This window comes from Anabas testudineus, chromosome 7 (genome assembly GCF_900324465.2).
Source record: "Anabas testudineus chromosome 7, fAnaTes1.2, whole genome shotgun sequence".
Lineage (NCBI taxonomy): Eukaryota > Metazoa > Chordata > Actinopteri > Anabantiformes > Anabantidae > Anabas > Anabas testudineus.
In genome coordinates this window covers 3,020,171-3,047,997 of record NC_046616.1, presented here as the reverse complement: position 1 = coordinate 3,047,997, position 27,827 = coordinate 3,020,171, and the positions used below count along the sequence as shown (strand labels likewise).

General features: G+C 40.5%; 2 protein-coding genes across 2 annotated transcripts; both read left to right on the top strand.

Moving 5' to 3' along the window:
• Positions 1–16,975: 16,975 nt before the first annotated feature.
• LOC117152879 (trace amine-associated receptor 13c-like) lies at positions 16,976–18,168 on the top strand. The gene is made up of 2 exons (XM_033326081.1): positions 16,976–17,148; positions 17,358–18,168. Exons 1-2 carry the CDS (start codon positions 16,976–16,978, stop codon positions 18,166–18,168), a joined length of 984 nt encoding a protein of 327 aa, XP_033181972.1.
• A 3,684-nt stretch (positions 18,169–21,852) lies between these two features.
• On the top strand, positions 21,853–22,935 carry LOC113167109 (trace amine-associated receptor 13c-like; the record flags this gene model as incomplete). The annotated part of the gene is made up of 2 exons (XM_033326078.1): positions 21,853–21,995; positions 22,125–22,935. Coding segments are annotated over 2 exons (954 nt in total), but the record flags the coding sequence as incomplete, so codon positions are not given.
• Between the last annotated feature and the right edge of the window lie 4,892 nt (positions 22,936–27,827).

Below are 27,827 nucleotides of genomic sequence, written 5' to 3'. Positions count from 1 at the left end.
GTGGAAAAATCCTTGCCATTATCCCAATAACTACAATAACCTCGGCTCTATCTCCAACTTACTGTTGCTTGACAAAATGCTAGAAAAAATAGTTGCTTTTCAACTTCATTCTCACCTAACCAACACTTCTCTCTATGACCCTTTCCAGTCCGGTTTTCGCCCGCCCCACAGTACAGAAACTGCTGTCCCAGCCAACCCCTGTTGCTACCGATGTGCCCCAGGGCTCTGTCCTTGGGCCCATAATCTTCGTCAACTACCTTCTTGCCCTAGGCAATATCTTTCACAAATACAATATACACTTCCATTGCTACGCTGATGACACCCAACTCTACCTCTTTATTAAGGCAAATTCTACACTCCCTCCCATGTGCCTTATCGATTGCTTGGCTGAAATTAAACTCGATTATGTTAAACTTCCTTGAATTAAACACTGATGAAACTGAACTCCTCTTTGTGGGCACAAAAGGCCACATTTTACAAAGTTCACAGTTTTTCCCTTTTTATCGACAACTTTCCTGTTTTCCACACCCCCCAGGTTAAAAGTCTTGCTGTCATCTGTCATGATTCCAGCCTCATTGCTGCCTGTATTTCCCCCATGCTCTTATTTTGACAACTTCCTGTTTTCTCCTCCCAGTCTCATTACCTTCACTCACCTAAATGATTAAACCTGGTTTTCCCCCCACTATATATACTGACCTGCTCACTTTTCTCCCATCCCAGATAGTCTGTTCTCAACTCTGGTCTCACCCTACATCTGCTTCTCCCATCTAGTGACTGTTGAATTCTCTGATCTACAGTTGTTCTGTTGATAAATAAAGATTGACAACTCAGTCCTGTCCTGTTTATCTCTGGCCATGGGGTCCTTCATCCAGCTTGTGACACTCATCACTTATAGCTACCTGGGGCGGCAGTAGCTCAGGTGGTAGAGCAGTCGCCTATGAACCCCAGGGTGAGTAGTTTGATTCCCGGTTCCTCCTACCTACTTCCTGAGCTGTCCTTGGGCAAAACACTGAAATCTCCTAGTAGCGCTGTCTGGCAGTGGTCCAACGGGATAAATAAAGTATACTTTATTTAAAAAGCGGCCTTGTGGCTCAATGAGTAGATCATTAGCTTGAGATACAGAAGGTTTGGGGTTCAAACCCCGTTACAGACACCAGGTGTGTCCTTGAGCAAGACACTCCACGCTAGCTCCCCGGGCGCTGTATGTAGCTGCCCACTGCTCCCCCCAGGGGGATGGGTTAAATGCAGAGGACCAATTTCATCTGTAACATGTAAATTTGACAAATAAAGGCATTTCTTCTTCTTCTTCTCATTATCATTCCAATCCCACATCACCAGGTCTGCTTACTTTAATTTAAGGAACATAATTCATCTCCATCCCTCCTTCACTTCCCATACGACTTCCATCCTTGTTCAAATTGACTATTGCAACTCACTTCTTCTCAGCCTCGCCATAAAATTGCTGCATAAGCTCAAACTGCTCCAAAACTCAGCTGCTCGCATCATCACCAAAACCACCACATCCATGCACAACACCCCAATGCTAAAACAACTACACTGGCATCCGTTCAAATATAGATTAGACCTTAAAATCCTCTTGTATGCCTTTAATGCTACTCCCAACCGCACCCCACCAAGTCTGTCTGATTTCCTCCACATTGCCGCCTTCTCTCGCTCACTCAGATCTTCTTCCACCATCCACCTCAATGTCCCCCCTGCCTGTCTTAGCACCATGGGGAGCAGCGCTTTCAGCTCCCCTACTCGTTGGAATTCATTACCACAGGACATCCATAACATTGACTCTCATCCTATCATCAAATCCAAACTCAAGTCCTACCTGTTTAAGATTGTCCACTTACTGTCCTCTGCATTTGTGCTTGTATGGTCCATTTTGTCTTGTGTTGATTTATTGTTGATTGTACAGTGTCCTTGAGTGTTCTGAAGGGAGCTTTTAAAGAAATTGTATTGTTGTTATTATTATAATCATTATTATTATTATTTGTTTAAGTTCATTATTTAATAAGTTTATTTTCCTCGGGCCAAAACTCACTAGAGTCCATGAACCCACCTGTTACAGCAAGGAAGAAAAAAAAATAGTCAAGGGGTTGATGATGTAAATGAAGAGGATGACGCACAGAACGAGGGAGGGAGGGGGGAAGTTAGTGTCCAAGATAGAGAGACTGGAAAACAGGCAGGAGGTGAAAGAGGAGGGGAAACAAGAAAGATAAAGAAAACTGGATGATACTGAACTCTGAAGGCTGACAGAGTAAACCAGTGTTTCCTTCTCTCTGTGATGATGGAGACACTGAAAAAAGCTGAACTCTGTTTTCCACAGCTCTTCAACACCTCCTGCAAGAAACACAAACGTCCTCAATCTGAGTCTATGATCATTTACACTGTGCTGTCCTCCATCTCTCTGCTCACTGTGTCTCTCAACCTGCTGGTCATCATCTCCATCTCCCACTTCAGGCACAGAGAAATGTTTTAGCTTTAATAATTTGTTGTTGTGACACATGCTGGTGCTCAAATTAGACTTTTTTATGTAAACTGAGCTTTCAACATCCAAATTTCTTTATTTAGATACAGAATATTGATATTGCATCTGTCACAGTTACTATTTCTAACTCTCAGTGTTTATAATATTCAAACTCATTATTTTCTTCCTCCAGGCAGCTCCACACTCCCACCAACCTCCTCCTTCTCTCTCTGGCTGTCTCAGATTTCCTTGTTGGTCTCATCGTGATGCCGTTTCAGATCCTGTTATTAGAACCCTGCTGGTTTCTTGGTGACCTGGTCTGTGTTCTGTTTAATTTTTCCCCCTTCATCACTGTCTGTGCCTCAGTAGTGAACATGTTGCTGATATCAGTCGACCGTTATGTTGCTATCTGTGACCCTCTGCGTTACCCTGCAAAGATCACTGCAAACAGAGCTAGAATCTCTGTTCTTCTGTGTTGGATTTATTCAGTTTTCTACAGCTTTTTGTTTTTACCTGATAACCTGAAACAACCAGGCAGGTATAACTCTTGTTATGGAGAATGTGTGATAAACATAAATGGAGCTGTCGATCTTGTCTTAGGTTTTATCATCCCCATTTCCTCCATCATCATTCTGTATTCGAGAGTGTTTGTGGTGGCTGTGTCTCAGGCTCGTTCCATGCGCTCCCACATTGCAGCTGTCAAACTGCAGCGTTCAGTGACTGTAACTGTGAAGAAATCCGACCTGAAAGCAGCCAGGACTCTTGGTGTGGTTGTTGCTGTGTTTCTCATGTGTTACTGTCCATCTTACTGTGTCTCTTTTTCTGGGTATGATATTGTAATGGGTTCTTCAGTTAACCTATTTATTGTTTTTCTTGTGTATTTTAACTCCTGTCTAAACCCTTTGATCTATGCCTTCTTTTACCCCTGGTTTAGAAAATGTGTAAAACTTATTCTTACACTTCAGATTCTGCAGCATAACTCCTGTAATTTTAATGTATTGTGGAGAGAAAATGTTCAGTGACTTAAATGAGATGTGTACTCGAGTATATACATATCAAAATGTAGTTTTCTTTGTTACATGTCTGCTGTAAAACAGTAGAAGAAACCACTCCATTTCTTTATAATCATTTAATATGTATACACCAATATTCTAGTGACATAAACCTAGCCATATGTGTCAGGTTGTGTTGCAGTTTGCCTTTTTTCACAGGCAGAGATGAAAATTATCAGGGTCTGCAGATTCCTATTCAATATGTGTTCACTGGGTGTAGACTGGGCGTGAAGACTGCTCGAATTGGTGCTGCTTAATTGGTCCCAACAGGGGACACAGGAACTAACAAACACTATCAAAACAAGCCCAAAACAACACAGTAATGAAAAAAGTAACAAAGTTAGAACAAAGTAACAACACAAAATACAATTAACTTACGCAGGTGACAATACCAAATATCCCATGAACCAGACAAACAAAGTAACAACGGAAAAAGCTGCTGTAACGCAGGAAAAAATACAAAAAAGGCAAAAATACAAACTAAATAAACTAGACTAGATGTACAAAGAATCAATGAAAATCAAAGCTTTAATGTAGACATATTACAAACTAAACACACGCTAACCATACAGACAAAGTAAAAAAATAATAGCTCTGACACAATCAAAATGTAAACCAACAAACTAACTAACAAACCTATCCAAAATACAAAGTACCTACAAAGTAAATGCACAACAGTGAACCAAACACACAGTCTCTCACAATGTCGTCCTACAGCCCTCGGACACCTCACACTACTCAATATCAATGTCACCAAGTGCCACTAAACTACAGCATTGTTCTGCAGAACAAACAGCAGGTGATTCACTGACTCTGGGCAGCAGACCAAGGGATTCTGTGGCTGTTCAGCGACATTCATGTCCTCAACTGACATTCAGGGATAAACATCAGCCAGCTTTGCCTTGTGTCTCAAGAGCACAGGTCTGGCAGAAATATTAACCAGCTTATATTATATTATCATCCTTGCTACCAATACCCATCTGGGAGTAGAACAGGATGACATGGGCTCCATCATCCTAGTGCTGCCTAGAAAAATGGTTGTGTTTTTGGGAATTTTCCCCAGACAAGATGTTCAAGGCAGGTAGCGGGGTTACACCTGAAAGTCATAACTTTATCAGGAGTTTCGTGACCTTTCCAGAGGTTCAGACCTGAGAGCATGACCAGAATAGTTTCTGGGGTCTCTGATTCAGCAGTGGCATAACACCAAACCTTCAATAGCACTCACACAACTTGGATTGATGTTGTACATGTTTTATAAATTTGGTCCCTAACATCAGTTTACTATCCTGACCGTGAATAACCAGTATGGGGACCAACATCTAACAACCATACTCTTCCTTTTCCACATGAGACACACACTTGGGCTCAACTTGAAGTATGCCACATTCAAGACTACATCTCAGACTACATCAGTCAACTATCACTTTTCATTTTAGCCATTTCATTAATTGTGCAGGCAATGGAACCACTGTCTAACATGCCACCAATGTACAGTTTCCTACCCACAATCACAGTAGTGTAGAAAAGGCTTTCACTATTGCTAACCTTATGAATATTTTGCAAAACAACTTCAGATACATGTCATGAGTCTTTTTGCAGATGCAGAATTACCGTCTGCATGGCAGTCATTGTCAAGACCTTTACTGCTGCTCCCCTAATATAGGTCTGTTAGTTTCCCTCAGAATCAGATTGAGAGGAACCATTGACTGGACGATGTAGTTTTGTTTAGCCTGGGGCAAGACATCCAAACAAAGTCTCTGACATGCTTAGCGAAATAGTGGAGAGGCTTGATTCATTACAAACCCTAAAACTTTTCTCTCTGGGTCATATTCCATGATGGATGCTCTGGGATCTTCCAGCTCGTGATGGATGAGGGGCATTGCACTGCTGCATTTTCTCCATCATTCCGTGAAAAATATCAATCTTTTGAGTAAGACATCTCTCTTTCGACAGTTGCAAGCCTGCTACCAGCCCTGCTCCCAGCCTGCTACCAGCCCTGCTATCATCCCTGCTCCCAGCCTGCTACCAGCCCTGCTCCCAGCCTGCTACCAGCCCTGCCCCAGCCAGCTCTCAGGCGTGCTCCAAGCAATCCTCTTCAGCCCTTTTTTCTCCCTCTCTAAATCCTCTGGACTAGGCTCATCTGAACTCTGGCCTTTTTGTGGGGAGTTTACCTTCCATTGAGCAGTGGTTTTCTTTTGTACACTGGTTTCTTGCTTTGTTACTTTGTTTCCTGCCTCACTGGTATTTTTATGTTGTTGATTTGTCTTTGTGTTTTCTGCCTGCTTTTGTAGTGTCTGCCCCCCCTTAGTTCCCTGTTTTGTGTAGTTTTCTGTAAGTAAATCCTGTTTCGGTTCATACCTGCCTCGTCCCTTTACCTTAAACTGTGACACATATATTATATACGTACATTTACATTTAGGCATCAGGTACTTTTTTGCAAAAAAACTTACAAGTGACAGGAAGGCTATATCTAAGTCAAGTAGACAAACTTTAAAGTGAAGTGCTCTAAAAAGAGATGCTTCAGTGTCATGTGTTATGAGCTTTACACCGCCTGTAAAGAAGCATGTAGCTTAGAAATTCCGTTTAGCACATTGTTACACTACAGATACTACTTCTGCATTCACACACTTTATTGCAGTGGAGAGATTTTTGTTGTGCTAAAAAGCTTCAAGTGATGTGAGTAACCAGTTCCACAAGTGAACTAGGAGTAATATCATTGGGTTGTTTGCCTCCACTAACCAGTGACACTGTAGTTTACACAAGTTTGTCCAAATTCAGGATCTAATAGGTTAATGAATGAATTTGAGGAACATGTGGTCACAATGATCTTTGACCTCTGGCTACCAACATGTACCCAGTTCATCAAAAGCCCAAGTTGACATTTGTGCTAAATTTGAACAAGCAATACTTGAAAAAAGTTGTTGAACTCTGACGGTTTATTATATTTTCCAGAGCCAAAACTCACTAGAGTCCATGAACAAAACAAATCAAAACCAAACCCACCTGTTACAGCAAAGAAGAAAAAAACTAGTCAAGGGGTTGATGATGTAAATGAAGAGGATGACGCACAGGGAGGTAGGGAAGTTGGTGTCCAAGATAGAGAGACTGGAAAACAGGCAGGAGGTGAAAGAGGAGGGGAAACAAGAAAGAGAAAACTGGATGACGCTGAACTCTGAAGGCTGACAGAGTAAACCAGTGTTTCCTTCTCTCTGATGATGGAGACACTGAATAAAGCCAAGCTCTGTTTTCCACAGCTCTTCAACACCTCCTGCAAGAAACACAAACGTCCTCAATCTGAGTCTATGATCATTTACACTGTGCTGTCCTCCATCTCTCTGCTCACTGTGGTTCTCAACCTGCTGGTCATCATCTCCATCTCCCACTTCAGGCACAGAAACATGTTTAACTTTATTAATTTATTGTTGTGATACATGCTGGTGCTATAATAAGACTTGTTTTAAATAAACAGAGCTTTCAACATCCTAATTTATTATGTAGATACAGTATAATGTACTTTCATGTGTCACAGCTGCTTTTATAAAGTTACTATATCTAACTCTCAGTGTTCATAATATTCACTGTGATGATTTTCTCTCCCTCCAGGCAGCTCCACACTCCCACCAACCTCCTCCTTCTCTCTCTGGCTGTCTCAGACTTTCTTGTGGGCCTCATCGTGATGCCATTTCAAATTCTGTTATTAGAACCCTGCTGGTTTCTTGGTGACCTGGTCTGTGTTCTGCTTAATTTTCCCCTGTTCATCACTGTCTACGCCTCAATAGTAAACATGGTGCTGATATCAGTCGACCGTTATGTTGCTATCTGTGACCCTCTGCATTACCCTGCAAAGATCACAGCAAAGACTATTAGAATCTCTGTTCTCCTGTGTTGGATTTATTCAGTTTTCTACAGTTTTCTGTTTTTATTTGAAAACCTGAAACAACCAGGCAGGTATAACTCCTGCTATGGAGAATGTGTGATTAATATAAATGGAGCTGTTGACCTTGTCTTTGGTTTTATCATCCCCATTTCCTCCATCATCATTCTGTATTCGAGAGTGTTTGTGGTGGCTGTGTCTCAGGCTCGTTCCATGCGCTCCCACATTGCAGCTGTCAAACTGCAGCGTTCAGTGACTGTAACTGTGAAGAAATCAGAGCTGAAAGCAGCCAGGACTCTTGGTGTGGTTGTGGCTGTGTTTCTCATGTGTTACTGTCCATATTATGGAATATCTCTCTCTAAGTATGAGGTTTTTCTGGGCTCTTCAACTAACCTGTTTATTGTTTTCCTGATATATTTTAACTCCTGTCTAAACCCTTTGATCTACGCCTTCTTTTACCCCTGGTTTAGAAAATGTGTTAAACTTATTCTTACGTTTCAGATTTTGCTGCCTAACTCTTGTGAAGTTAATGTGCTGTAAAGAGAAACTGTTCAGTGACTGAAAAGAGATATGAACATGAGTGCTGGTATTTTATAGACACACAGTGATGTTATTTCATTATATGTAGATCATGGACACATTGCAGCCAGTTAATCTTTTACAGAAGAATTTTTTCAGTTTCATGAAAACATTGGAAATTTTCAAATTTCAACATTTAGTTTTTTCTCTGTTATAGTCAAAAGCCGAGAAGAAACTAATGTCTTTCTTTATGATCATTTTAAAAGTAAACACCAATATTTTAATGTCAATAAAGTTGTAAAATTAGCCAGTTTTGTTTTACATTTGTGTCAAGTTTTTGGCTGTTTGCGTTTTATTTCAGGCAGAGGTGAAAAGCAGAGAGAAAAGTAAAAAATAAAGAAGTTGGATTTCCAACAGTAACTTATTTTACATAACCGGTCAAACTACATTTTTCCTAATACCAGACAATGCAAGAAATAATTGGATGCGATAAACACAAAAAAAAAAAAAAAAAATACATCCGGTTCAGTTATGTACATTTAAATTTACAGTTTTTAATCAGACATTTCATCCAAAGCAATTTTCAAGTGAGGTAAAAAGCAAATATTTAAGTCAAGGAGACAAGTTTGATGTATAGTGCTGTAGAAACAGCTGCTTCAGGTTCATGTGGTAGAAGTGCAGAGAAAGATTCAGATCATTTCTGTTTTCAGCAAAAATAAAATTAAGAAAAATGAAAGTGACACAGCTGAGTGTCCAGAGGTGGTTCTATAGAACCACAAGAGCTCATTCACTGGCAGAGAAGCTAGACCTGGATGAGGGAGTTCAGGTAGGCCGGTGTTGTAGAGTAGACCTCTATGTAACTGAGGGTCAGGGCTTTGAACCCGATGCAAAAGCTACAGGATGTCGGAGGGGTGAAGAGTTGTGGAACGTGGCTAATCTACAATCAGACATGCTGCTGCATTTAGGATCATTTGGAGAGGTTTAATAGTGCAGCTGGTAAATCTGTCAAAAAGACTCTGCAGCAGTTAAGATAATGTATGACTGGAAGGTTCACTATGAGTTGTTTTGTATAATCTGAAAGGTAGGATCTGATCTTTGCTTTGTTGAAAAGGGCCGATCTAATGATGTATAGACAGAGAAGATGTGGTCGGCTAAGGTCAGTTGATCATCAAGGATAACTCAGGTTTCTGGAAGACTTGTGTTCTTATACTTCAGTGCAGGATACAATGTAATATGGACATATGAAACTATAGTGTTATTAGAAATCATCAAAAGTGATTGATCTGAAGAAGGAAGCATTTAGTTTAGAGGATCTGTTATACACATTGTTACCTTGCCATTGTCCCAATAACTACAATAACCTCGGCTCTATCTGCAACTTACCATTGCTTGCCAAAATGCTAGAAAAATTACAGTACAGAAAATGCTCTCCCTGCCAATCCCTGTTGCTACCGGTGTTCCCCAGGGCTCTGTGCTTGGGCCCATAATCTTCATCATCTACCTTCTTCCCTTAGGCAATATCTTTCACAAATACAATGTACACTTCCATTGCTACGCTGATGACGCCCAACTCTACCTCTATATTAAGTCAAATTCTACACTCCCCTCCATCTCCCTTATCGACTGCTTGGCTGAAATTAAACTCAACTTAATTTGAATTAAAAAGTGATAAAACTAAACTCCTCCTTGTGGGCACAAAATCCTCACTTTCCAAAGTTGACAATTTTACCCTGTATATCGACAGTTTTCCTGTTTCCCCCACAACCCAGGTTGAGACTCTTGGTGTCATCCTTGTTACCTCGTTATCACTCCAATCCAGCATCAACAATATCACCAGGTCTGCTTACTTTAATTTACAGAACATAAATCCTCTCCGTCCCTCCTTCACCTCCCACACGACTTCCATCCTTGTTCATAGCCTTGTCATCTTTCAAATTGACTATTACGACTCACTTCTCCACAGCCTCTCCAAAACATTGCTTCATAAGCTCCAACTGTTTTAAACTCAGCCGCTATCATCATCACCAAAACCACCACATCCATACACAACACCTCTATTCTACAACGTCATTGCCTTCCGTTTAAATACAGATTAGACCTTAAAATCCTCTTGTATGCCTTTAAGGCTACTCCCAACTGCGCCCATCCAAGTCTGTCCGATTTCCTCCACATTGCCGCCTTCTCTCGCTCACACAGATCTTCTTCCACCATCCACCTCAATGTCCCCCCTGCCTGTCTTAGCACCATGGGGAGCAGCGCTTTCAGCTCCCCTACTCGTTGGTATTCATTACCACAGGACATTCGTAACATTGACTCTCATCCTATCATCAAATCCAAACTCAAACTCTTGCCCACCTACTGTCCTCTGCATTTGTGCTTGTATGGTCCGTTTTGTCTTGTGTTGATTTATTGTTGATTGTACAGTGTCCTTGAGTGTTCTGAAGAAAGCTTTAAAAGAAATTGTATTATTATTATTATTATTATTATTATTATTATTATTAGTTTTAAAGTTTATGTTCCCAGGGCTAAAACTCACTAGAGTCCATGAACCAAAACAAAACCAAACCCACCTTTTACAGCAAAGAAGAAAAAAAACTAGTCAAGGGGTTGATGATGTACATGAAGACGATGACATGAAGAAGGAGGGAGGGAGGACGTTAGTGTCAAGAGAGACTGGAAAACAGGCAGGAGGTGAAAGAGGAGGGGAAACAAGAGAGACAGAGAAAACTGGATGACGCTGAACTCTGAAGGCTGACAGAGTAAACCAGTGTTTCCTTCTCTCTGTGACGATGGAGACACTGAATAAAGCTGAACTCTGTTTTCCACAGCTCTTCAACACCTCCTGCAAGAAACACAAACGTCCTCAATCTGAGTCTATGATCATTTACACTGTGCTGTCCTCCATCTCTCTGCTCACTGTGTCTCTCAACCTGCTGGTCATCATCTCCATCTCCCACTTCAGGCACAGATCCATGTCTTGGCTTTAATCATTTTTTGTGGTGATGATGTCCTTGAAATAAGTGACTTCTCAGAAATTACATGCTATTGCTTGGATAACACTTTTCTCATAAACAGAGGTTTCAACCTCATAATTTCTAATTTACATACAATATAATGTAATTTCATCTGTCACAGCTGGTTTTATAAAGTTCATGTTTCTAACTCTCAGTGTTTATAATTAATTAACTTTCCTCTCTTCATCACTGTTTGTGCCTCAGTAGTAAACATGGTGCTGATATCAGTCGATCGTTATGTTGCTATCTGTGACCCTCTGCATTACCCTGCAAAGATCACAGCAAACAGAGTTAGAATCTCTGTTGTCCTGTGTTGGATATATTCAGTTTTCTACAGTTTTCTGTTTTTATTCGATAACCTGGAACAACTAGACAACAACAACTAACTACTGTTTAAATCCTACGCCTTCTTTTATCCCTGGTTTAGAAAATCTGTTAAACTTATTCTTACAATTAAAATTCTGCTGCCTAATTCAAGTGACTTTAATGCACTGTAGAGAGATAACAACAGAGTGAAAAAGGAGAGATAAAAAAAGCGTTTAGAAAGTTTCCACAGTAACGATATGTCTCCTGGGCCAGACAATATAATTAATAATTGACAATAACTACAAGTAATAATTAAAATTGAAAATAACATGTTGAAAAAATAATTGTTCTCTTTCATTAAATAAAAGAAAAATTATCAAATAACTAAATTTTGCAGAAATTATGCATTAAAAAATGACATACATTGTATTTGAGTTGTGGTTCAACATAAGTCTTTTAAAAAACAAACTAAAGTAACTGGTCAAGATAGAAATGATTGGACCCCTAGAAAAGTTGTTAAATAATTTAACCACAGTGTCGCTGTGTCCCTGTAATAAGCTTCACAGGTTTCTTCACACTTGTAAATCAGTCAGTCTGTTTATATAAAGGGTGAAAAGTGGTCACTGTGCTGTTTATTGTGTGTACCACACTAAGACAAACATGTTAAATGTAAAGGCTTTAAGACCATCTCCGAGCAGCTTGATGTTCCTGTGACTACAGGTGCACATATTACTGAGAAGGTTTGGATGACAGCCAACAGGGAATTCAAATGGTAACTAAAGAACCCCGAACATCATATACTTGCTGTGAATCTATATATTTTGACCCAATTTCATTTATCTATTTTACATATTCTGTATTTATATTGAGCTTTTCTGTATTGATGTTATTGTGTATTTATGTTGGTGTTGGATCTTTCTTGGTTGTGGTTCCTTTCCGTTCTGTCTTTTTTGAGAACAATGGTAATGAGGCAAAATAATTTCCCTCTGGGATTAATACATTTTTTTGAATCTTGAATCTTCCATTGATTATAGGTTAAATCCAAGGTCAAAGTACAACAGAGTCAGATCACACCATCAGTCAAAGTCGAGGCAATATAATTAGCATATTGACAAACTACAAAGCTTCTGGGAGAAGGTTCTTGGTCAGATAAGATGGAACTTTTTGTCAAGTTACATCAGCTCTATGTTCACAGACATAAGGAATAAGGAATACAAAGAAAGGAACTCTGCACCTTCTCTGGTACATGGTTTCTTAATTGTGTGCAGGCATTCTGGAGCAAAATGTGTTGCCTAGTGTCAGAAAGTTTGGTCTTTGTCACAGGTCATAGTCCTTCAACAGGATAATAAAGTTAGTTAGTTAGGTTAGTTACAGAAATCGCTTGCTTCCAGTGATCAAAGGGTTCAAAAGGTTGTGCAACTATAATGGCACATATATGGATGACATCTCTCAGTCCAGCTACTGGCTATCAGTTTATTAACCAGCCTGTCAAGTCTGACAAATCTAGACCTGATCTGGTTTGGTGTGCCTGAAATATCTAGATGTAAAGCATGTGTTTTGTTGTTTGACTGTGTCACACAGCCAAGCACAGTGCCTGAAGGGGGGCAGCCCGTAGTCTAATGGGCTGTGCAGTTATACATAAAGATCAGGGTCTGCATTTACCATGGCCAGTCAGCTTTTGCTTCAGGTGATAATACACGGATCATGCTACCCGAGGTCTGATTAAAGCTCTCCACTACCCCCGTTTCCCATCAGATGGTAGGAGATTTTCTGACTCCGGAGACCTGAAAAAGCTCATATATCAGCTGACTCTCAAAATTGGCACCCTGGTCACTGTGAATACTCTCCAAAAATCCAACAAGTACCAATCCCACATGAACAGTCTTTCGTCTGATAGGTGTAAACTTTTATCTTTGCCACAGTCAAGATGGTGCCCTCTGACACCTCACACTACTCAATATCAATGTCACCAAGTGCCACTAAACTACACTAATCTTCTGCAGAATAAACAGCAGGTGATTCACTGACTGTGGGCAGCAGACCAAGGGATTCGGTGGCTGTTCAGCAACATTTATGTCCTCCACAGACATGCATGGGTAAACATCTGCCAGCTTTGAACTGTGTCTCAAGAGCACAGTTCTGGCAGAAATATTAACCAGCTTTACTGGAACTCCCCCACATTCAATTCAATTATTTGTATAGCACTTTTTACAATTGACATAGTCACAAAGCAGCTTTACACAAGCACATCTCTTCTTATCAATATTCTCCTTGCTACCAAACCAGGAGTAGAACAGGATGACACGGGCTCTGTCATCTTAGTGCTGCCTAGAAAAATGGCTGTGTTTTGGGGGAGTTTTCCCCAGACAAGATATAGAAGGCAGTGCAGAGTTTTTCAGTTTATCCATATGTACATGGAAAGGACTGTTCTGTCCATGTACATATTGTTTTCCTCCTCTCTTCCTCAGGCCCCACCCACAAGCCACTTCTCTCCCTCTTCTCTTAGCAATATTTGCACATTGGCTTTGCCTGTGTCCCCCTCTCCCTACAAAAACTCTCCTCAGTCATCACCCCTCTGTCAGATTGTCATTCTCTTGCCTGCTAATTGCCTGCTACTGAACCTGCTCCCAGCCTGCTATCAGCCCTGCTCCTGCTATCAGTCGTGCTCCTAGCCATCCTCCTCAGCCCTGTTTTCTCCCTCTCTGAATCATCTGGACTAAGCTCCTCTGAACTCTGGACATTTTGTAAGTAGCCTGCTGCCATTGAGCAGTGGTTTTCTTTTGTACTTTGGTTTCTTGCTTTGTTACTTTGTTTCCTGCCTCACTGGTAGTTTTATGTTGTTAATTTGTCTTCATGTTTTCTGCCTGCTTTTGTAGTGTCTGCCCCCCTTAGCTCCCTGTTTTGTGTAGTTTTCTGTAAATAAATCCTGTTTCAGTTTATACCTGCCTCATCCCTTCCTTTGTCAAAAGACTTAAATACCATCCTGACTGTGGTAAATCAGTCGGCCTCATCTTGGCTGACGAAGGTGGTCTGGGTTGAATATCCCTACGTCTTCAGACACTGGGTTGACTCCATTCCAGGTGGTTTATACATACCAGTCTCCGCTATTTGATGTTCAGGAGAAGGTATCATTGGTTCCAGCTACATGGGAACCGGTGACGAGCTGTCACATGGCTTGGAGGAGTGCCTGCACCACCCTCATTGGACAAAAAACTGTGACGTAGACCGGCTCCAGCCTACAGACTCGGCCAATGGGTGTGGCTCTCCTCCAAGGACATTCCATGGCGGGTGGAGAATTGTAAGTTGGCTCCTACATTCATTGGCCCTTTCACCAACACCAAAGTAATCAACCCGGTGACAGTCCGTCTGTGCCTGCAGACCCCTTTGGATCCTCCCGACCTTTCATGTTTTCCGGGTAAAGCCCAAAGTCGTCCGTCCACTGTTGTTTGACTGTTGCACATAACCAAGCAAAGTGCCTGAAAGCAACATCTGAAGGTTAATCAGCAGCCGATACACCCACAGCTTCAGAATTACAAGTCACAGATTGACCTGCCACAAGGTCCTTGGGCCAAGGTCAAGCTTGCTAGGGTTCAGAGACTACATTTGTCTTGCCAGTAGCATTCAATTTCAATTCAATTCAATTCAGTTTTATTTGTATAGCGCCAATTCACAACAGAAGTTATCTTAATGCACTTTACAGTACAAGGTTTAGGCATTACAGACCACGGATACCTGCAGAAAAGTACAGAGAGAGGGAGACAGAGAGGAGGAAACACAACTACAGGAGAGAGAAGACACAAAGTTAATGACATGAAATGGTAGAATTTGAATGGATAGAGGAGAAAGGAGAGAAGCTCAGTTTATCAGTAAATGGTCTGCACTTATATAGCGCTTTTCTACCTATCTGGTACTCAAAGCACTTTACACTGCGCCTCATTCACCCATTCACACACACCGATGGCAGAGCTGCTATGCAGGTGACCTGACTCACCGGGGGCAACTAGGGGTTCAGCATCTTGCCCAAGGACACTTTGGCTTGTGATGTGGCAGCCGGGAATCGAACCACCAATCAGTCAACTGCTCAACCTTTTGAGCCACAGCCACCCCAAAGAGTTCCCCCAGCAGACTAAGCTATGTCAGCAGAACTAAGAGATGGTTCAGAGTCACCTGATCCATCTCTAACTATAAGGTTTATAAAAATGGAAAGTTTTAAGTCTAGTCTTAAATGTAGAGAGGGTGTCTGCCTCCAAAACCTGAACTGGGAGCTGGTTCCACAGGAGAGGGGCTTGATAGCTAAAGGCTCTGCCTCCCATTGTACATTTGGAAACTCTAGGAACCAAAAGTAAACCTGCAGTCTGAGAATGGAGAGTTCTGCTTGGAAGATATGGAACTATGAGTTCTTTAAGATAAGATGAAGCCTGATTATTAAATGATTTATAAGTGAGGAGAAAAAATTTAAAATTCAATTCTGGATTTTACAGGGAGCCAATGGAGAGAAGCTAACGTTGCATGCATTCTAGACTGACTTGGCACAGCCAACTGTGCAAACCATTCTATATTTTTTTCTATTACATTCCACAGGCTCCAGATCTAGCCCTTAGTCTTATGGGCTGCAGTTGTACATAAACGTCAGGCTCTGCTCCACCTGCTGCACAGCCGCCTTCGCTCAAGCTACGTCAGCTGCTCCAGTTCCGGTTGCGGCCACTTCCACTGTCTTGGCTCTTGTCATTGCCATGACTCCAGTTCCAGTTCCTGTCACTGTAGCCTCCCCTGTTCCAGTCACGCCTCAAGTTCCTTTCACCGTAGCCGCCCTGGCTCCGGTTCCTGTCATGGCTCCAGTGCCGGTCAGAGCAATTGCTTCGGCTACTGCCCTCGATCCAGCTGCTGCAGCCATCCTGTCCTCGCTCCTGGTCACGTATACTCTACACCCTCCATGACTCCATTTTCTTTGTACGTCTGTCAATTAGTCAGTCAAGTCATGTCTGTTTGCTGGATAACCTTTGACTCTTCCTTTGTTTTCCCGTTTTTAAGTTTGCATTTCTTTTTGCCTGCCATTTGCAGTGCCTTTTAGTTGATAATTTCTGTTGTTTGGTTTGTATGTTTGTTAACGTTTTCCCGCTTTTTCATGGTTTGCCTTTTTCACACCAGACAAAACTAACCACACCAAGAGGGAAAACAAACTTCAGTCCAACTAAATCGTTTAGGTGTTAAGCAACCTTAGAAGGCACTAACAAGGCTATGTGCAGCAACATAGATCTCAGTGGAAACGAATAACATTTTGAATCAGGAATGTAAATTTTTACTTTTAACCATGATAAAACAAAAAATAAGTTAAGGAGACCATCATGGTTGGTCAGTTTCATTAGTTTATTTTTATTTATGTTCTATTGAAGCAAAACTTAAAAGCAATGTCTAATTTCTGAGTCTGCATTCACATACTCCCAGGACCAAAACTCACTAGAGTCCATGGACCAAACAAAACAAAACAAAACCAAACCCACCTGTTACAGCAGGAAGAAAAAAAAAAAAAGACTAGTCAAGGGGTTGATGATGTAAATGAAGAGGATGATGTACAGAACGAGGGAGAAAGGTGGGACGTTAGTGTCCAAGAGAGAGATTGGAAAACAGGCAAAAGGTGAAAGAGGAGGGGAAACGAGACAAAAAAAAAACCTGCATGACACTGAACTCTGAAGGCTGACAGAGTAAACCAGTGTTTCCTTCTCTCTCTGTGCTGATGGAGACATTGAAAAAAGCTGAGCTCTGTTTTCCACAGCTCTTCAACACCTCCTGCAAGAAACACAAACGTCCTCAATCTGAGTCTATGATCATTTACACTCTGCTGTCCTCCATCTCTCTGCTCACTGTGTCTCTCAACCTGCTGGTCATCATCTCCATCTCCCACTTCAGGCACAGATACATGTTTAACTCAATAAATTTTAATGTTGTGATACATGCTGGTGCTTTGATAATACTTTTTAATATAAACAGCGCTTTCAACTAATTTATTATTTAGATACAGTATGATGTAATTTCATTTGTCACAGCTGGTTTTATAAAGTTACTATTTCTAACTCTCAGTGTTTATAAAATTCAAACTCATTATTTTCTTCCTCCAGGCAGCTCCACACTCCCACCAACCTCCTCCTTCTCTCTCTGGCTGTCTCAGACTTCCTTGTTGGTCTCATCGTGATGCCGTTTCAAATCCTGTTATTAGAACCCTGCTGGTTTCTTGGTGACCTGGTCTGTGTTCTGTATCATTTAATAACCTTCATCACTGTCTGTGCCTCAGTAGTAAACATGTTGCTGATTTCAGTCGATCGTTATGTTGCTATCTGTGACCCTCTGCGTTACTCTGCAAAGATCACTGCAAAGACTGTCAGAATCTGTGTTCTCCTGTGTTGGATTTATTCTGTTTTCTACAGTTGTCTGTTTTTACCTGACAACCTGAAACAACCAGGCAAATATAACTCCTGCTATGGAGAATGTGTAATCAGTGTAAATGTAGCTCTCGACATTGTCTTTGGTTTTCTCATCCCCATTTCATCCATCATCATTCTGTATATGAGAGTGTTTGTGGTTGCTGTGTCTCAGGCTCGTTCCATGCGCTCCCACATTGCAGCTGTCAAACTGCAGCGTTCAAAGACTGTAACTGTGAAGAAATCAGAGCTGAAAGCAGCCAGGACTCTTGGTGTGGTTGTTGCTGTGTTTCTCATGTGTTACTGTCCATCATACTGTGTTTCTTTTTCTGGGTATGATATCGTAATGGGTTCTTCAGTTAACCTCTTCATTTTTTTTCTAGTATATTTTAACTCCTGTCTAAATCCTGTGATCTACGCCTTCTTTTACCCCTGGTTTAGAAAATGTGTTAGACTTCTTCTCACACTTCATATTCTGCTGCCTAACTCCTGTGAAGTTAATGTGCTGTAAAGAGAAACTGATCATTGACTGAAAAGAGATATGACCATAAGTACTGACATTTTATAGATACACAGTGATGTTACTTCTTTCAAGTCAGATCTGCCCTCTAGTTAGTCTTTGTAGAAAAATCCAGTTCCTGCAATAAAAACCTTTTAAATATACAAAGTTCAATACGTCCGTAATAATCAAAACACCAGAAGAAACTACTCACTTTCTTTATATTATTATAAATTTATACATCAATATTCTAATGTCAATAGAGTCGTTGTCTAAGCCAGTTTTATTTTCAACATCTGTGTCAAGTTTTTTGCAGTTTGCCTTTTATTAGGGGCAGAGGTGAAAAGCAGAGATAAAAGATAAGAGTAAGGAAGTAGAATTTTGCCCAGTGTACTGTATGTACAAACTGTTTCCTAGTCACAGACAATTTTTGGTACCCTTTCCTAAGAAAAAAAAACCCACAAGGTCATTGAAATAACTTAAAAATTACAAAAATACAAAACATTAACTAATAATATTCATAGAAGATGGTACCCCTAGAAAAGATGTCAAATAATTTGACCACAGGGACATGTTCCACTGAAGTGTGTTTAAATAGCTTCACAGGTTTCTTCACACTTGCAGTCAGTCGATCTGTCTATTTAAATGTGATACTGTGCTGTCTGGTATGATGGTGTGAACCACATTTAACATGAACCACAGAAAACTTAAGAAAGAGTTTTCTAAAAAACTAAAAATGATAAAAATGATAGACAAACGTGTCAAAGGTAAAGGGTGTAAGACCATCTCCAAGCAGCTTAATGTTCCTTTGACTACAGTTGCACATCACAATGGGACTATAGCCAACAGAAAATACAAATGGTAAAGAAAGAACCCAGAACAACTTCCATAGATTAGAGGTTAAATCCAAGGTCAAGGTACATTAGAGTCAGATCACACCATCAGTCACTGTTTAAGCCAAAGTAGATGCAATAGAAGATGACTGAAGAGGACTCCACTGATGAAAGCAAATCCTAATAAAAAAATTAATAAATAGGAAACACATATTGACAAACCACAAAGCTTCTGGAAGAATGTCCTGTGGAATACTTTACCAACTGTGAAACATGGAGGAGGTTTGGTTATGTTCTGGGACTGCTTTGCTGCATCTGGTACTGGGTTTCTTAAATTTGTGCAGAGTACATGAAATATCAAAGCATTCTGGAGCAAAATGTGCTGCCCAGTGTCAGAAAGTTTGGTCTTTGTCAAAGGTCGTAGTCCTCCAACATACTAAATACTCCATACTAAATCAAAAGACACATAAAAACACCCAATAAAGGCAAAGAACAAATCACTGGATGAAACTAGAGTAGCTTGGTATAAATCACATTGAACATCTGTGGAAAGAGCTAAAACATGTAATCTAAAGAAGCCACCTTTCAAACCTGGGCAGCTGGAGCAGTTTGCATGTGAGGAGTGAATCAAAATACCTGTCGACAGGTGCAAAAGTCTCATTGAGAGTTGAGAACTGCTTGTTTCCAGTGGTTGATTCATAATTGTGTGAAACAAAATATTAAGTTAAGGTGACCCTCACTTTTGCCTCTCCTGAACCACAACTTAAAAGTAATGTCTGATTTTTATGAGTCAATTGTTGGTAAATTTTTATGTATTACTTTTGTCAGTTTCAAGATATTTTAGTGACCTTTGTGACATTTTCTTTCTTTAACAGAAGAGTGTAAACTATGTATTAATTATGTACATTTAGAATTAGTTATCATTTATTTTTATTCAAAGGGACTTTGAAAAAAACTCCAGTTGCTCAGTTGAACTAGAAGTACTGTGTTGTGGTTGTTTGCCTCCACTAACCTTTGATATTGTAATCTGGAAGTTGAGTCATGGCAACTGGACTTCCTTCTTGTTAGGTTGAATCATTTGACCACTAATCAAGTAGCTTCTTGGTTGGAGTCCACACATTTGTACTCCAGGTTTGGTTTCACGCCACCCCTTGGCCTGAATAGGACCGCATCCACTATATTGCTCATTCTGTGTTTTGGACTCCGGTCTTTGGGGTGGACGAGTTTCTTCCTGAGAGTGTTGGTGGGTTTAAAGTAGACGGGTATGCTGTGCTGTGTGAAACCCCAGCCATGTAAGGGTTTTGGGGTTGGACCTGGGACTCCATCTGTTCCATTGTTTTTTGTTTTTTTTTGTCTGGAACAGGATTCTGCCTTAATAGGCCAAGACCCACTTGGGGTATCCACAGGTCTTTAGAGCTGTCTTGAGATGCCTGTCTTCTTTCATTTGCGCTTCTGTGGAGGTTGTTTTGTTCTCCATGGTTCAAGGTCCTGGTGAGTCTTAGTTTTTGTGTTGTAGTGGGCGATATGTGTCAAACAAAGCTACTGGTCAGTGTAGGAGGGTTTCCTGTAAACCTCTAATTCCAGTCTGCGAACTGTTCCAATGATGACTGCAAAGTGGTCTACAACACCAGAAAAATTAGGTCCACCAGGTTGGACACACTTAACAACCCATTTTATGTGTTGTAAGTGGTTTGTAGAGGTGTGACTATTACATCCTTCATGTCCCCCCTTCCGTTGTTTCACATAATGAGCCTGTTCAAGCCAAGGGGTGGAGTGAAAGGAAACCTCAAGTACAAATTTGTGGGCTCCAACCAACCATCTTCATTCTAAAGAAGCTACTTGGATGAGTAGCGGAATATTTCAACCTAACAAGAAAGAAGTCCAGCTGCCGTGACTCAACCTCCAGATAACTTTACCTGGATGACTGAAAATCTTCACCGTCATACCTGTGACATTGTAGTTTACACAAGTTTTTCCAGATCCAGGATCTGATAAGTTTCTGCTTCAGTCCAAACAGATGTTTGTGGGAGATGTAAGAAATTCCTCTCCTTTTTTTCCTGAGATATAGAGTTGATGAGCATGAACTGTTACGACTTCTGCCTCGGTTCAGTTGGTTTTCTTTCTGTGTACTTTCTGTTCTCACCTGGTCTCACTCTGTGGCTCGGCTCTCCAGCCACTTCCTGATGCACATATTTGAACCACCTCAGCTCTAATTATGGATCAGCTTCTTCTATTTTTGAGAGTCGGTTGAAATGAAATATTTTTGTTTTTTAGACATGTCTCCTGTTTGTCAGTTTGTAATAGAAAAGTATAGAGGTTGTATGATCTTTCACCACCATTTCAGCCTTCAACGTAAATTAATATTTGTCCCTTTTTGTACAGGGTATTGTTGAGAAATCACATTCAGAATTGGATGAATGTGAGGTGACAATGACCTTTGACCTCTGCCCACAACATCTACCCAGTTCATCACTGAGTCCAAGTTGACATTTGTGTTGAATTTGAACAAGCACAACTTGAAAAAATTAATTACACTCTGACGGTTTATTATATTTTCCCAGAGCCAAAACTCACGAGAGTCCATGAACCAAAACAAAACCAAAACCCACCTGTTACAGCAAAGAAGAAAAAAACAGTCAAGGGGTTGATGATGTAAATGAAGAGGATGACGCACAGAACGAGGGAGGGAGGGGGGAAGTTAGAGTCCAAGAGAGAGAGACTGGAAAACAGGCAGGAGGTGAAAGAGGAGGGGAAACAACAGAGATAAAGAAAACTGGATGACACTGAACTCTGAAGGCTGACAGAGTAAACCAGTGTTTCCTTCTCTCTGATGATGGAGACACTGAAAAAAGCTGAACTCTGTTTTCCACAGCTCTTCAACACCTCCTGCAAGAAACACAAACGTCCTCAATCTGAGTCTATGATCATTTACACTGTGCTGTCCTCCATCTCTCTGCTCACTGTGTCTCTCAACCTGCTGGTCATCATCTCCATCTCCCACTTCAGGCACAGATACATGTTTTAGCTTTAATATTTTGTTGTGTGATACATGCTAGTGCTGTAATAAGACTTTTTTATTTATAAACTGAGCTTGCAATCCAAATTTTACCAGTGACCATTTTTCTCCCCCTCCAGGCAGCTTCACACTCCCACCAACCTCCTCCTTCTCTCTCTGGCTGTCTCAGACTTCCTTGTTGGTCTCATTGTGATGCCGTTTCAGATCCTGTTATTAGAACCCTGCTGGTTTCTTGGTGACCTGGTCTGTGTTCTGTTTAATTTTTCCCCCTTCATCACTGTCTGTGCCTCAGTAGTAAACATGGTGCTGATATCAGTCGATCGTTATGTTGCTATCTGTGACCCTCTGCGTTACTCTGCAAAGATCACTGCAAACAGAGTTCAAATCTCTGTTCTCCTGTGTTGGGTTTATTCTGTTTTCTACAGTTTTATGATTTTATTTGATAACCTGAAACAACCAGGCAGGTATAACTCCTGCTATGGAGAATGTGTAATTAATATAAATGGAGCTGTTGACATTGTGATGTTCTTTATCATCCCCATTTCCTCCATCATCATTCTGTATATGAGAGTGTTTGTAGTTGCTGTGTCTCAGGCTCGTTCCATGCACTCCCACATTGCAGCTGTCAAACTGCAGCGTTCAGTGACTGTAACTGTGAAGAAATCAGAGCTGAAAGCAGCCAGGACTCTTGGTGTGGTTGTTGCTGTGTTTCTCATCTGTTACTGTCCATGTTATTGTGTTTCCTTCTCTGGTTATGAGGTTTTTCTGGACTCGTCAACTAACCTCTTTTTTGTTTTCATTCTATATTTTAACTCTTGTCTAAATCCTGTGATCTACGCCTTCTTTTACCCCTGGTTTCGAAAATGTGTTAAACTTATTCTCACCCTTCAGATTCTGCTGCCTTACTCCTGTGAAGTTAATGTGCTGTAAAGAGAAACTGTTCAGTGACTGAAAAGAGATGTGAACAAGAGTACTGACATTTTATAGATACACAGTGATGTTATTTTGTGATCTTGTTTATTTTTGTGCATGTGACAGGTCAGGTCTGTCCTCCAGTTGATCTCTGTCGAAGAATCTCTGAGTTTCTGCCATAAAATGTTTTTTAATACACAAGCTTCAACATTTTGTTTCCTCTGTGTCATAATCAAAACACCAGAAGAAACTACCCCCTTTCTATATGATCATTTTAAATGCATGCATCAATATACTAGTGTCAATAAAGTTGTGAACTTTACTGTAAGCCAGTTTTATTTTTTTCAACATTTCTTTCAGCGGTTTGCCTTTTATTACAGGCAGAAATAAAAAAAAAAAAAAAGAGTAAGGAAGTTGAATTCTACACAGTATATTGTATGTACATTGCAGTTTAAACTATATCTATCCTTGTACCAGACAATATATTGAATAATTAGATGTTATAATAATACAATTGCAAACAATATAATGAAAAATGAATTTCCTTTTATTTATTTATCAGACACTTTTATTCAAAGCGACTTACAAGTGAGGTAGAAGGAGACAAACTTTAAAGTAAAGTTCTCTAGAAAGAGCTGCTTCAGTTTCGTGTGGTATTAGACCAAAGCTTTTTTTAAGTGCAGTGAGACTTTCAGAAGAGTTCAGACTGTTGAAAAATGAGAGTGAGACACCTGAGTGTCCAGAGGTTGATAGGTCTTCTACCACCGTGGAACAACAGGGCTAAAAGTTCTGCCTGCAGTCTTTTGAGGTGAGAAGAGGAGACCACAAGATGTTGTTCGCTTCCAGAAATTGTTGACATGGATGAGGGAGTTCAGGTAGACCGGTGCTGTTGAGTTGACCCCTTTGTAACTGGGGGTCGGGGCTGTGAACCTGATGCAGCAGCTACAGGAAGTCAGAGAGCTGAAGAGTAGTGTAACGTTTCCTTTTTAGCTGATCAAAAATAAGACGTGCTGCTGCATTTTGAATCATCTGCAGGGGTTTGATGGTGCAGCTGGTAACAGAGAGGTAGTGAGATGCTGTAGCAGTCGAGTCAAGATATGACCAGAACCTGCACATTGAGTTGTGTTGTATAGTCCAAAAGGTCTTTGTGATGTTAAGAAGGTCAAATCTGCATGATGTAGAGACAGAGGAGATGTGGTCGTTAAAACTTAGGCGACTATCAATGATAAACCCCAGGTTTCTTGCAGACTTACGTTTTTCGGAGTAGGTACAGGAACCTGCAAACTAGACGAGAGTTTGGCGTCAAAAATGATTTAATTTCAACTCTGTCCAAAAACAGGGGACTCTGGAAACCATCAGGACGGGAGAAAACAAACATACAATAAACTAGTGGTGAGTACAAAGTGACAACTTAAAGTGACCTCAAAAACGGTGTTGAACAAAGTATGAACAGAAAACGCTGCTCTACTGCAGGCAAAAATACAAACTAACATACAAATCAATAATACAAAGTGACGAACAAAAATCACTGGAAAAAGCAGGAGAACAACCATGTGAGGAATGTCCAAAGTAATCCAACCAACGAACAAACAATGAAACAAACAAACGTTTAGGGAAGTGCAATCCAGTCGATGCACAAACAAACATGTGCAAAGTCCAACAAACCAGCAGTAAACAAAGGAGTGAGGGGAGGTTATAAAGAAACGGGACACAGAGGTAAAATGAATCGATAATTAGTGAGCTGGAGAGTGGAGGGAGAGGAAGTTCAAATAGGGGCAAACAGGAAGTGGTTGAGTGGGGTGAGACCATGTGACAAAACAAAAACAAAACCAACTGAACGGGGATGAAGCGAGAACGGTAACAGTATAATGTGTAATATGGAAATAAATAGAAGAACTAATGTGTTGTGGTTGTTTTCCTCCCCTAACCTGTGACACTGTACTTCACACACATTTGTCCAGATTCATGTTTTAATCAGTTTATGCCTAAATTGGAGGAACATGAGGTGATGGTGACCTTTGAGCTCTGGCCACTAACATCTACCCAGTTCATCACTTAGTCCAAGTTGACATTTGTGCAAAATTTGAACAAACACAACTTGAAAAAACGCGTTGAAACCTGACGGTTTATTATTTTCCCAGAGCCAAAAAAATAACAAAACCAAACCCACCTGTTACACCAAAGAAGAAGAACTAGTCAAGGGGTTGATGATGTAAATGAAGAGGATGACGCACAGAACGAGGGAGGGAGGGGGGAAATTAGTGTCCAAGAGGGAGAGACTGGAAAACAGGCAGGAGGTGAAAGAGGAGGGGAAACAAGAGAGATAAAGAAAACTGGATGACACTGAACTCTGAAGGCTGACAGAGTAAACCAGTGTTTCCTTCTCTCTGATGATGGAGACACTGAAAAAAGCTGAACTCTGTTTTCCACAGCTCTTCAACACCTCCTGCAAGAAACACAAACGTCCTCAATCTGAGTCTATGATCATTTACACTGTGCTGTCCTCCATCTCTCTGCTCACTGTGTCTCTCAACCTGCTTGTCATCATCTCCATCTGTCACTTCAGGCACAGTTACATGTTTAACTCAATTAATTTTAATGTTGTGATACATGCTGGTGCTTTGATAATACTTTTTAATATAAACAGCGCTTTCAACATCCTAATTGAATATTTAGATACAGTATGATGTAATTTCATCTGTTCCAGCTGGTTTTATAAAGTTAATATTTCTATCTCTCAATGTTTATAATATTCACTGTGATGATTTTCTCTCCCTCCAGGCAGCTCCACACTCCCACCAACCTCCTCCTTCTCTCTCTGGCTGTCTCAGACTTCCTTGTTGGTCTCTTTGTGATGCCGTTTCAAATCATGTTATTAGAACCCTGCTGGTTTCTTGGTGACCTGGTCTGTGTTCTGCTAAATTTTCCTCCCTTCATCACTGTCTGTGCCTCAGTAGTAAACATGGTGCTGATATCAGTCGACCGTTATGTTGCTATCTGTGACCCTCTGCGTTACTCTGCAAAGATCACAGCAAACAGAGTTCGAATCTCTGTTCTCCTGTGTTGGATTTACTCTGTTTTCTACATCTTTATGATTTTATTTGATAACCTGAAACAACCAGGCAGGTATAACTCCTGCTATGGACAATGTGTAATCAGTGTAAATGGAGCTGTTGACATTGTGATGTTCTTTATCCTCCCCATTTCCTCCATCATCATTCTGTATATGAGAGTGTTTGTAGTTGCTGTGTCTCAGGCTCGTTCCATGCGCTCCCACATTGCAGCTGTCAAACTGCAGCGTTCAGTGACTGTAACTGTGAAGAAATCAGAGCTGAAAGCAGCCAGGACTCTTGGTGTGGTTGTTGCTGTGTTTCTCATCTGTTACTGTCCATTTTATGGTCTCTCTCTCTCTGGGTATGAGGTTTTTCTGGGCTCTTCAACTAACCTGTTTATTGTTTTCCTCGTATATTTTAACTCCTGTCTAAATCCTGTGATCTACGCCTTCTTTTACCCCTGGTTTAGAAAATGTATTAAACTTATTGTCACCCTTCAGATACTGCTGCCTAACTCCTGTGAAGTTAATGTGCTGTAAAGAGAAACTGTTCAGTAACTGAAAAGAGATGTGAACATGAGTACTGTTATTTTATAGATACACAGTGATGTTATTTTGTGATCTTGTTTATTTTTGTGCATGTGACAGGTCAGGTCTGTCCTCCAGTTAATCTCTGTCAAAGAATCTCTGAGTTTCTGCCATAAAATGTTTGTTAATACACAAACTTCATCATTTTGTTTTTTCTCTGTCATAATCAAAACACCAGAAGAAACTACTCCCTTTCTATATAATCATTTTAAATGCATGCATCAATATACTAGTGTCAATAAAGTTGTGAACTTTACTGTAAGCCAGTTTTATTTTTTTCAACATTTCTTTCAGCGGTTTGCCTTTTATTACACGCAGAGATTAAAAAAAATAGAGTAAAAAAGTTGAATTCTACACAGTATATTGTATGTAGATAGCAGTTTAAACTATATCTATCCTTCTACCAGACAATATATTGAATAATTAGATGTTCCAATAATACAATTGAAAACAATATAATGAAAAATGAATTTCCATTTAGTTATTTATCAGACAATTTTATTCAAAGCGACTTACAAGTGAGGTAGAAGGAGACAAACTTTAAAGTAAAGTTCTCTAGAAAGAGCTGCTTCAGTTTCGTGTGGTATCAGTGTAAAGTTTTTTTTAAGTGCAGTGAAACATTCAGAAGAGTTCAGACTGTTGAAAAATGAGAGTGAGACAGCTGAGTGTCCAGAGGTTGGTATGTCTTCTACCATCGTGGAACCACAGGGCTAAAAGTTCTCCCTTGGATCTTTTGAGGTGAGAAGAGGGGACCACAAGATGTTGTTCGCTTCCAGAAATTGTCGACATGGATGAGGGAGTTCAGGTAGACCGGTGCTGTTGAGTTGACCCCTTTGTAACTGGGGGTCGGGGCTGTGAACCTGATGCAGCAGATACAGGAAGTCAGAGAGCTGAAGAGTGGTGTAAAGTGTCCTTTTTAGCTGATCAAAAATAAGACGTGCTGCTGCATTTTCAATCATCTGCAGGGGTTTGATGGTGCAGCTGGTAACAGAGAGGTAGTGAGGTCGTGTGATGTGGTCGTTAAAACTTAGGCGATCATCACTGATAAACCCCAGGTTTTTTGAAGACTTATGTTTTTATGAGTAGATATAGTATTCTGTTACAAACCGACTAACTAGACGAGAGTTTGGTAAAAAAAAAAAAGATTTAATTTCAACTCGGTACAGAAACAGGGGACTCTGGGAACCATCAGGACGGGAGAAAACAGTTGTGAGTACAAAGTGACAACTTAAAGTGACCTCAAAAAAGATGTGGAACAAAGTATGAACAG